Genomic DNA, 12,356 nt, shown 5'->3' on the forward strand with positions numbered 1-12,356 from the left:
AGAATATAAGGATATTAAAATGAACAATGTATGTTTTTTCACCACCCAATGTCCCAATGACTGATACAGCCTGTCCTGAGCAGCAGTCATAGAAATGAAACCAAGCAGCAATCAAAGGAGTGAAAGGGAGCCAGCAAGGTAGAGGGAACTGTGCCAGCGAGCGAGGGAGAGGGATGGATGCCAGGAAGGCACATACACCCCCAGCCAACCCCCACTTATATACTGAGCATGATGTTTATGGCATGGAATACTCTCTTTGGCCAGTTTGGATCAATTATTCTGTCTGTCTTTCTCCCAGCTTCCTGCATCTGCACATTAGTGAGACTTGGAAAGCAGGACAGTGTCCTTAGTCTCATTAGCAACAACTCGTATCATCAGGGTGTTTTACCAACATTCTTCCTACACAAAATCCAAAACACACCAGCTACTGAGAATAAAATCAACTCCGTTCTTGATGAAACCAGGACAGAAGAAAAAGTAGTTCAATTGAATGGCATCTAGATCAAGTACCAATGTTAACTCCAAACATGGAATCAACAGACCTAACTAAGCCATTGCTACTCAACAATAAGATTTCGTCTTAAGTTTGCAGTTCTTCTTTGTGAAGGACCAGGATTTTGTCTTTCTAAATGCCAGCTAATGTTTCTCTTTGAAATATGTCATCACCCCTTCTGCATCTGCTTCAGTTGGATCATTTAAAAACTGGGAGAAACTATGTTCTGTGGTTTGAAATAGTGACATATGGAGACAACCTTTTAGGAAGCATTGTTGTAATGGTACAGTAACTTTCAGAGGAAAAATTAAAGCAAGTTATTTTTTCTTGTTTGTCAGAGCATACATCCTATGATGGATAGCCAAACAAGTCAAGTATGGTTACATACCACTAATAAGCACTTTATGGTTTCACAGAAAATACCAACATAGTTAAATTTTACTGACTTGGTTGTGTAGCTCTTTTAAAATGTGATGTAGAGTAACGTAACTGATTAAGAGAAATCGGAAAAGATGAAGTCACACACAGGAAATTGAGTAATTTGGAATTGATTTGGTGTGGTTTTTAAGGTCCTTTTTTCCCAGGTGAAACATTGTTGCAGTTCTAAGCAATACTATTAACATGCTTTATGGGAAAACTTATTTTGATGCAAATGTTAAACTCATTTTGATCTTCAAATCTGAGCAGTACAGCTGAGACTGTACTCAGCCTTCTTGCATGTGACTGCCATTGATACTTGCATGAAAATACTAACTACTTTCTCTCTTTTCTCCCTGACATGCATTAAGGCTGCCACGCAGATCCAAGATAGGTACAGTACGAAGTGTATCGCTTTTGTGTCTTTGAATGTATCTTGTCATTGAAAATGCATTTATTTTGAAAGGGTTGTAGTCAGCTTCAATCAAATTGACTCTTTCTGTGTTTATTGTGACATGATAACTTTTGAAAGAATACTGAAAACTTTCATGCTTCTGCTGTAGTGTTTTCCCTTGCTGGCTGGGGGCCTTTCATACATTAATAAAAAGAAAGTTGTTTTTAAAACAGGGAAGTAAACCTCTGCAGCAGCTGTAATAATAACTATATATATGTTTAAATTAATGAAAAATAATAAGTATATAATTAATTATTAATAATAACGACTGGTTTATTATTATTAATTAAGACCTCGTGATTGAAATTTAATAATATGTCAGTGTGAATCTATCCCTTTAAATTATGAGAAAATCATAGAACCATATAATCTGAATAGCGATATCATGTATTGATACGGACAGAACAGAATAAAATCATAGAATGGTTAGGGTTGGAAGGGACCTTCAAAGGTCATCTAGTCCAACCCTCCTGCAGGGACATCCCTGACTAAATCAGGTTGCTCAGAGCCTCATCTAGCCTGGCCTTGAACATGTCCAGGGATGGGGCATCCACCACCTCTTTGGGCAACCTGTTCCAGTGTTCTACAACCCTCACTGGAAAAAAAATTTTCCTAATGTCTAATCTAAATCTACCTCCCTCTAGTTTAAAACCATTACCCCTCGTCCTGTTACAACAGGCCGTACTGAACAGCCTCTCCCCATCTTTCCTGTAGGCCCCCTTGAGGTACTGGAAGACTGCTATCAGGTCTCCCCGGAGCCTCCTCTTCTCCAGGCTGAACAGCCCCAACTCTCTCAGCCTGTCCTCTAAGGAGAGGTGCTCCAGCCCTCTGATCATCTTTGTGGCCCTCCTCTGGACCCTTTCCAACTGGTCCATGTCTTTCTTGTGTTGGGGGCTCCAGAACTGGACACGGTACTCCGGGTGGGGTCTCACCAGTGCAGAGTAGAGGGGCAGAATCACCTCCCTTGACCTGCTGGCCACGCTCCTCTTGATGCAGCCCAGGATGCGGTTGGCCTTCTGGGCCGCAAGGGCGCATTGCCTGCTCATGCTGAGCTTCTTATCTACCAGCACTCCCAAGTCCTTCTCCTCAGGGCTGCTCTCAATCCATTCCCCGCCCAGCCTGTATTTGGGCCTGGGATTGCCATGACCCAGGTGCAGGACCTTGCACTTGGCCTGGTTGAACTTCATGAGGTTTGCATGGGCCCACCTCTCCAGCCTGTCAAGGTCCCTCTGGATAGCATCCCTCCCTTCCAGCGTGTCAACGGCACCACACAGCTTGGTGTCATTGGCAAACTTCCTGAGGATGCACTCAGTTCCACTGTCCATATCACCAACAAAGATGTTGAATAGCGCCGGGCCTGTTTGTTTTAAGTACTTACAGACTTTTGCTAGCTAATTTTCCTTTTGAATTTAAGTCGTGTAGCTGTTGAAATATTTCTAGTGCTGTCACTGCGACTAATGTCAGTGAAATTGCTATTTCTGGTAGCTCTTCTTTGAATTGTATATTCAAACTATTGTTTAGAAAGCAAAACTTTACTACTTCGAAATAAGTGCTAAGGCTGTTTTTCTTCACTTGGAAGAATAACTACATTCGGAGAGTCTGACCTTCTAGTTCAGGAAACTTACTGTGATGTGCGTAATATTTTGAAAGACAGCTCACAGGGTGTTTTCACGCTAGTAATTGCTACAGAAATTAATCTTTGCTTTTCCAAGGGTAAAGATTTAGTATCCTTAAATCAGAAGGATAGTGGCTGTGATAGGAATCTTAATACTTTTTTTCTGTAATAAGCATTCTGTTCTAGTTTCTTGAAATGCTGTGTGATCTAATCCTTTTGAACCAATTGTGACTGGTGGTTCTCTGTCTAAGATTGGTGCCTAAACAGAAGTTTAAAAGCTGTCTGAGGCTGACTGCTCAGTGTTCTCTTAGATTAATCCTCCGATTAGAAGTTTCTTAGGGAGAGATTTACTCCACGCGTCTGGCTAAGCAATGGAATCTGCTAAGCAGCCTGTACTGAATTTCAGAATGAAAACTGAAAATCAGTTGACTTGTCTCATTTATAGTGTTCATTTCAGTGTCATAATTGTCTTGTATCCCAAAATTATAATGCTTGTCACTCTCAACGTGCTTGTATCTTTAATACTTAACTTCATATTTCCTCTCCCTTCTTCATTACCTATTTTTTTTTTGTTTTCACCATTCTTTAATGTACCTGGAGTTAGCATATAATCTCTTACATAATAGTGAAACACTTAATAGCTCACAGGAAGTGATACATCTTAGGTGTTCTGAAGGTGCCACAGATCTGTGGGTGTAAATTGAATCAAGTGTTTGCAGTTAACTTCCTTTTGTGATGTGTATATTACTTTCTGGTCAAGAATCTCTTTTTTTTTAAAGCAGGAGTTAGGACCTGTGTGATCTCTGAATTAATGTTATTCGAATTCTGCTGCGTAGCTTGATGTCTTCAGAGTTACAGAACTGTACAGCAGACTTGTTCTTTTTTTTTTTTTTTTTGGTGGTCTAGTTCATAGAGTACAGGAGTGTCTTAGGAGTATGCAGAATAAGACTGAGGTAAAATTTCAAAAGTTGAAGTGGGAGCTGTGTTTGTCTCTTGTAAGACTGATCTGGTACTTGCATGTTCCAAAGCAGTATGGTGTTTACAACCCAAACACTTCTTCATACCCTAGTAAGATCAGAGGAAGACAGGAAATCAGAATATTTGACTTGTTCACTGCTATTTATAAATGCCTTCTGAGTATCCCACTTTAGGGGTAATGAATGGATCTTGTTGAGCAGAGAGGTCTTTGGACCTTTTTAATCTAGAAGTTTTAAGTTTCAAATGTCTAAGTGTATAAAACATGATCCTGATTCTGCAGTGCTCTAGATTTTTCATGCTTCCTGATTTTCTATAGAGTGATACAAGTTTTTTTTTTTTGTCTCTTATCCAAGCTTTTTCACTAGTAAAAAGTTTTAAGTTCTTCTCTAGTCACTTCTAGTATTTCTTTGCCTAGTAATAGGGAACAATTGGGAGCTCGCACCATATTCTCTTTGAGACAGTCACATTGGCAAAACAATATTTTCAAATCTGCTGAATGGTAAACAGTTATCTATTAGAAAAATGTTCTGGTCTTTGATCAGTATTTTGGCTAACAATTTGAAATTAATAATGCACATAATCTGCTGGTTTTGAAAATGGCTATACAACTTAATGCAAACTACATTTTGCTAATGCTGCTTTCTTGACTTTAGAGTCACAATGGCTTCAGCGTTCCACATCTCTCTGAAACCAAAGGTCAGTGATAGCATGACTCACTTGATGGTGGACTTCACTCAGGAAAGGCGCATGCTCCACGCTGTAAAGTTTTTGCCAGGTAAAAACTGTATGGAGTGAGTTTAATTTGTTACTACATGCATAACTTAGTATATTTAAAAAAAACAAGCCAAACAAATACACACTTGTTGCACCTTCATGAGCAAATTTTTCAGAGTACCTAAACTCGTTCTTATTAATTGGATGTTAAGCTGAATACTTTGAGGGTAAAAGAGTTTTCTAGTATTGTTTTAATTTCTACATAATATAGCACTTCAGAAAATAACATTGATCTCAGAAGTGAGAACGAGTCTTCCAGACCACGTTTTCTGTTGAGTTGTCAGTTCCTTTGTATTTCCTGAAGTTATCTTAATTTTCTCAATACTGTACCTGCTAGCCTGATGCTTAGGGACACTCTGAAGTCTTAGTCATCTGCAGTAGTGTTATGCATGGAACTGTAAGCTGCTATGTTGCTTACAAGAGTGGTGATAGGGTCTGAAATGCAAGAGAGAGGTAATCTGCTAGGGCAGTGATCATACCATAACACAAAATGTGTATTGATATGTCTGTTTGTTACTGTTTGAAAGAAAGCTTAGGTGTGGATGGTGAGGATGAAGAAGCGCCCGTTGTACTCGAAGAGCAGGTTCAGGATCATTTGAGGAACCTAAAGGTGCACAAGTCCATGGGACCTGATGAGATTCATCCGTGGGTCCTGAGGGAACTGGCGGATGAAGTTGCCAAGCCACGGGCTATCGTATTTGAGAAGTCGTGGCAGTCTGGTGAGGTCCCCGATGACTGGAAGAGAGGGAACATAACCCCAATTTTTAAAAAGGGGAATAACGAAGACCCGGGTAACTACAGGCCGGTCAGCCTCACCTCTGTGCCTGGCAAGGTCATGGAGCAGATTCTCCTGGAAACCATGCTAAGGCACATGGAGAGCAAGGAGGTGGTTGGTGACAGCCAACATGGCTTCACCAAGGGCAGATCGTGCCTGACCAATTTGGTGGCCTTCTATGATGGGGTGACGGCATCGCTGGACAAGGGACGAGCAACTGACATCATCTACTTGTGCAAAGCTTTTGACACTGTCCCACATGACATCCTTCTCTCTAAACTAGAGAGACATGGGTTTGATGGATGGACCACTCGGTGGATAAGGAGTTGGCTGGATGGCCGCACTCAGAGTGGTTGTCAACGGCTCAATGTCCATGTGGAGACCGGTCACGAGTGGCGTCCCTCAGGGGTCCGTGCTGGGCCCGGCCCTTTTCAACATCTTTGTTGGTGACATGGACAGTGGGATAGAGTGCACCCTCAGCAAGTTCGCCGATGACACCAAGTTGTGTGGTGCCGTCGACACGCTGGAAGGGAGGGATGCCATCCAGAGGGACCTTGACAGGCTGGAGAGGTGGGCCTGTGCCAACCTCATGAAGTTCAACCAGGCCAAGTGCAAGAGGAGGGCCACGAAGATGATAAAAGGGCTGGAGCACCTCTCTTATGAGGACAGGCTGAGAGAGTTGGGGCTGTTCAGCCTGGAGAAGAGGAGGCTCCGGGGAGACCTGATAGCAGTCTTCCAGTACCTCAAGGGGGCCTACAGGAAAGATGGGGAAAGGCTGTTTAGTAGGGCCTGTTGCAATAGGACGAGGGGTAATGGTTTTAAAATAGAGGGGGGTAGATTTGGATTGGAAATTAGGAAAAAATTTTTTACGATGCGAGTTATAGAACACTGGAACAGGTTGCCCAGAGAGGTGGTGGAAGCCCCATCCCTGGAAACGTTCAAGGCCAGGCTGGATGAGGCTCTGAGCAACCTGATCTAGTCGGGGATGTTCCTGCTCCTTGCAGGGGGGTTGGACTAGATGACCTTTGAAGGTCCCTTCCAACCCTAATCATTCTGTGATTCTATGATTCTATTCTAGTATATGTGTCTTCCATATCTTTTTGTTCATACTGCTTTCGTATTTAAACCACTCTGCCCTTGACTGATGCCAAGAATATACTGTCAAGAATTTACATCCCTGCTGGCAAGGGTGTAAATTCTTTCATCTCTAGGTCATTAATCCAAATCTGTTAAGGACTTGTCAGCATCAGTTTACATTTCTGCCCATTTATCTTGTATGCTGCAGATACAGTATGTGGTAGCAAGTGTTGTAAATTAGCAACATTATTCCTAGTGGTCAGCTAGCAGTGTCTAGGCAGAAATTCATATTTTGGTCTTAGACTCTGGGTGGCAATCATTGCTCTGTATTTCATAGATAGGAGAACAAACTAGATAACTAGATAAGCTGGTCACAGTGCACCTGTTTAACAGGAATGGGAGTATTAAGATCTAACAGCAAGCACGAACAAAATCTTTTATTGATGAAGATATTACTTAGTATAGCCCTTCTTATACATGCATTTTCCTTATCAAATACGTAGGAATTTGAATTGTTTGGGCCTTTTATTTGTAAACAGGAGAATTAACTGTCTGGGCTTCTGTCTTGCTTTCTTCTACTGTAGTGCCAAGCTATCAGTTACTTTGACACCAGATACTCATGGTTCAAACTTGCAGGCAAAATTGCACTGAGCATTGATAGACCTTCATATATCAGGAAGTACTAAGGTCCTGTTGTGGGAAGTTGAAACAGGTTTGGTGTTGCAGTAATGCAGGTATTTGAACACTGCTAGCATTAAGCTGAAGACTTGGTCACTCCAAACACATGGAAGACTCTCTATCTGGTAGCTTATACCACGACAAAAATAACTGGAGTATGTAACTAAAGCTGTGGATACTTGTCCTCATCTTCTGTTTAAGAAGGGGTTTACAGGCATGTGTTCTGAAATACTTGTCATCTTAATTTTTGTTTTGCCTAAGAAGAGATTTTACTAATATTATTCTCAAATTATTGTTGGATGACTTCGAAATTTGATGGCAAGTGTGTGTGATTAATGCTTCAGAATTTGGCATGGTTTAACCCTGGCAGGCAGCTAAGCATTACACAGCCACTTGCTCACTGCCCTCTGCTGCAGTGGGATGGTGAAGAAAATCAGAAGGGTAAAAGTGAGAAAACTTGCGGGTTTAGATAAAGACAGTTTATGTAAAGCAAAAGCTGTGTGCGTAAGTGAATTCATGGAATCATAGAATCATAGAATGGTTAGGGTTGGAAGGGACCTTCAAAGGTCATCTAGTCATTCATTCACTACTTCCCATTGGCAGGCAGATCTTCAGCCATCTGCAGGAAAGTGGGGCTCCATCATGCGTATTGGTAACATGGGAAGACAAAAGTGCTATAACTCCTAAGGTCCCTCCCATCCTTCTTCCCCCATCTTTTATTGCTGAGCACAATGCCATATGGTGTGAGATATTCCTGTGGTCAGTTGGGGTCAGCTGTCCCAACCTTGTCTTCTCCCGACTTCTTGAGCACCTGCAGCCTACTCACTGATGGGGCAGTGTGAGAAGCAGAAAAGGCCTTGATGCTGCTCAGCAATAATTGCTGTGTTATCAAACTGTTTTCGTCACAAATATGAAGTGTAGTACCATACAAGCCTCTATAAAGAAATGTAACTGTCCCAGCCAAAACCGGTACAGACTTGAATATTCTTGCTTTCAGTCTTTTCTGTGCAGTTTATTTGTTCTTAAGCATTTTAAACCTACACCACCAGTTTCAGTGTAATTCCTGCTTGGCTTAAACTACAGGGATGTAAGGATAAAAATGATGCGTTTCAGTAGTTCTAGGTCAACATATTTTAAAAGATAGGAAGGGAAGGAATGGGAAGGTGTGAAGTAGTGTGTATAAAGCAAACTAGGCCTTCTGTTTCTAGTGGACCTGTTATAGCTAAGAGGTGTTTGTATCTACATGGTAAAATTACTCATCTCAAATGACTTAACCATAATTAATATGATGCTGACTGTCATCAGTCATTGTGGAGGAGAATAATGGGTAACAATCTGTTCAAGAAATAGTTGTTTCAAGTGCATAAATGCAACATGTATGTAATTAGGACTTTCTCGCTGGAATGTAACTATACTGAACCACACAGTTGAGTGTTATGGAAAAGGTTGAGCAGCTTTATCAGTCCCATGGGTGCATCAGTATTGTACTTTTTTTATATTCCTGCTAGATACATTGAATTGCAGGCCACTTTTTTATCTATTTCAAGCTCTTGTGAACGCTGAAACAAAGGAAAAGCTTTTGCAGATCATTCCTCCAAAAACTGCAAACAATAAAACATCTTTTTCACTTCCTCCAGCAAAAGTCTTCCTTTAATGTACTTTGGACACTATGAAGAGTATGCAAATGCCTTCTGAAATGAAAAACATTTTCCAGTGACTTAAGTGCTCTTAGATTTAATGAAAATAGACTTCTGTTGTTTATAAACAAAACTTGAGTATTTTGTTTAGTGAATATTAAATTCTTTCCCCTTCTTCCAAGACAAAAGATGAAGGAAAATTAATAACTGCTGACTGGCTAGTGGAAACTATTACACTGTTACTTGTCTGTAGTGGTGGAAGTAAAATTAAGTGATGCTGTTTGAGGGCTGCAGCTGTACTTGCCTTCTGAAGATTCAGAAATACAAAGTTTGCTGCTTAATATTCTTCTTGTGTAGTGTTATTCTAAATGTAGGTTCATAATTTTAAGTCCAGTCTGCTCTACCATGCCCTTCTTACAGCTTCCAGAAGGGGATTGGCCCAACTTACTGACAAAACAAATATCTGGAAAATGTGATACAAATATTTACCCTAGAGCTAATGTGTATTTCTCATTTTGTAAAATGCATTTCAAGTGAAAGTGATATGCCTAGTCTTCTATTGTGCTTTGCTAATGGAATAGATCCTCTAAAATGAATGAATGTTACTGGACCAAGGGCAACTTCTGAACTCTATAAATCCTAGAAGGACAAATTAATATTCAGTCCATTCTCTTATTTAAACTAATCTGTGTATCTGTCTTTCTGCAGTCCCTAAAGCTCCAGAGATTGATCTAGCTGCATGTCTGGTTGCTGATAACTGCATAACAGTATCATGGAGAATGCCTGAAGAAGACAGCAGAATTGATCATTTTATACTAGAGTATAGGAAGACCAACTTTGATGGACTTCCTCGAGTAAAACATGAAGAGCCTTGGGAACTGATAGACAATATTAAAACTACTGGATACACATTATCAGGTAAAGGTTTTTTTATACTTCAAAACCAAGAATATTCCTAAAACTGTTTATGCTTAAAGTTTTGCAGAATACCCATTTTTCTCAACATAATGAAGCTTCTATTGTATCACATTAGTCTTGGGTGTGTGTTGTACAATAATGGCTTTGCCTTTTTGTCTTTGAGGTTTTGTAAAAAATTGTGTTAAATGAAGTTCACACTGATACTTAAGCTTGTTTTTTTTTTTCAGACAGATAAATGGAAGACAGCCACATGGAACAGATCTTAGTCTTGTAAACACTGTCATTAATTAATCTCAACTCAAGTTTCTAAACATTCACTTTTTAGGTCTGATATTTGATACAAAATACATGAACCTTAGAGTACAAGCTTGCAATAAAGCTGTGGCAGGGGAATACTCCGATCCTGTGACTCTGGAAACCAAAGGTAAAATTTGAAAGACTCTAACCTTAGATGTAGTGAAAGCCCTGCACTTACTGTTCTGCCTTTGTATAGAAACATGTATATTCTGTCTGCTTCTGTGTCAGCGCTGCTGAAATGTGTTGTAAGTGGAAAGGAAAACAACCATTTCTGAAGAGGATCAAGAAACTTACTGGCACAAAGTTGGTCTTCTAGCATTCAGACACTAAACATGAGGTAGTGACGTAACTTTCTCCAACAGAGCTTGACATTGGTTGTTTTGAACTGTGGATTGACAGTATTATGTGCTGCTATCTCATGCCAGCATATAGCAAGAGAAGGCAAATGTTGTGGCTGAGCATCAGTAGGACTCTTAGGGCATCTAAACATTTGCTGTATCATTGGCTGGTTATTGGTACTTAGCATGTGACAGGTAATAGTTTTCTGTAAATAGAAGGTACCAATAATTTTTTTTTACTCTGCAGATTCTGATCACTGTCAATATTCCAAAAAAGGCAGCTCCAAATTGCTAATGTTAAGTGATTGTGTTAGAAATCATTTAGTCTGAGGATGGCTTCCTAACATCATTCTGAAAATAAATTAGAAGAAAAATTTATTGGAAGTGATGTTTTGTGACAACACAAATCTTAACTATTATGGTGGAAATAATGATCCCGAGGCTTTAGCTGTAGCCAAGCCTGTAGTGTAAAGGGCAAAATGATGGATATGAACTGAGTAATTGAAATATAAATTCTGTTACTTGTGAATATTACTTCATAAAAACAAAGCTATATGCAATTTGAATGAGCTGATTTGCATTCTGATAACTTTTCTAAAACACTTTTGATCTTCTTAAGCAACAGTCATTCTCAGATATATGGTATACACTTAATAACAGCCACTTACATTCCTTATTCCAGTACTAGAAAAGTAAGTCTGCTTTTGATTGTTTTGATTTAGTTAACTTTATTTAATAGTCAGTCCATGGAAACACAATATTCTTGTCCATGTGCTTACCTTACTGTTTTTTAGACCTGTGTACTGTTGAGCTCTAAATGCTTAAAGTCTTAAGTATACTTTATTCCAGAATCAGACTATAATATCTGATAGTATTAGGACACTTACAGAATAATCTGTAAGTAAACATGTTCAGGGGACTTGGCATGTTGTATTAGTTTTGTTTTCTTGGATGAAATACTTGGCTGCAGCAAATACCAAATCTCTTCTGGCTGCATGCTTTCTGTACGGTTCTTGTATCTGCAGCTGACTTCACATTTCAACTCTGTCTGCCTGTACGTGCTATCCTGTCAATTTAATATTCTCCAAGTTTGCAATCCTTATAAACACCATGTTGGAGAAGGGCATGGAAACACCTTGCTGCAGAGTGTGGAAAATAAGCATACCTTTAAAAATCATTATCATCTAGGGAGTAGGCTGTAACTAGCAGAAAGCACTAACTGAATTTAATTACTGATATTACAGCATTATAAAGATGAAAAAAACTTACTTTGATGTAACCTATATGCTGAAGGTAGATAGTTGTGCTTTATTTAAAGGGCTTCTTACCTTAATGACAAGTATCAGACTAAATACCTGATGTTTCTATTAAGTTGAATAGTGCTCTGCTACAATTTTTTACTACTGCTTCTATTGTTTTCTTTGAATAGCTGCTGTTGGGAGAGAGCATTATGCCATTTCACTGTTTCACATTTTGTCTTGACCAGCATTTGTGTTCAGGTTGGACGGTACTTCATCTCATCTGAACTTGAGAATTGAAGATGCTTATGTTGAATGGGATGCTACTGGAGGCAAAGGCCAAGAAAAATTAAAAGGGAAGGAGAACAGAAGCAGGTAAGAGCTCTGTTTGGTAAACGTTTACATTGTCTGAGATGCCTTATCTGGCAATTGGGGAAGGGGGCAGGGGGCAATTAAAGCATTTGAGGACAGTGGGATACCAAAGGAATTTTCACTCAAATCTTTCTCTGGAAGAAGTTTTAACTTTTTTCTTTCCCTTCCCCTGTCACACAAAGGTGGAGGCTATTTATGGAAGCTGCTAGAAATGTATCTGAATCATTAAATAGAATTTAAGTCTCTTCAGAATACACTTGTATCATTCAAGGTACTAGAATACACTTGTAGATAT

The 12,356-nt window shown here is 39.7% G+C and overlaps 1 protein-coding gene across 3 annotated transcripts in view; it reads left to right on the forward strand.

Annotated features, from left to right (window-relative positions):
* FSD1L (fibronectin type III and SPRY domain containing 1 like) overlaps positions 1-12,356 on the forward strand; it is a 33,693-nt gene that overhangs the window by 12,961 nt on the left and 8,376 nt on the right. For all 3 annotated transcript variants that reach the window (XM_086770196.1, XM_086770197.1, XM_086770198.1), the window contains exons 5-9: positions 1,282-1,304; positions 4,611-4,732; positions 9,607-9,816; positions 10,142-10,240; positions 11,938-12,064. In XM_086770196.1, the coding sequence (XP_086626322.1) occupies positions 1,282-1,304; positions 4,611-4,732; positions 9,607-9,816; positions 10,142-10,240; positions 11,938-12,064 (581 nt within the window). The remainder of the gene's footprint in view (positions 1-1,281; positions 1,305-4,610; positions 4,733-9,606; positions 9,817-10,141; positions 10,241-11,937; positions 12,065-12,356) is intronic.

The sequence above is a fragment of the Chlamydotis macqueenii genome, chromosome Z, assembly GCF_036417535.1.
Source record: "Chlamydotis macqueenii isolate bChlMac1 chromosome Z, bChlMac1.mat, whole genome shotgun sequence".
Lineage (NCBI taxonomy): Eukaryota > Metazoa > Chordata > Aves > Otidiformes > Otididae > Chlamydotis > Chlamydotis macqueenii.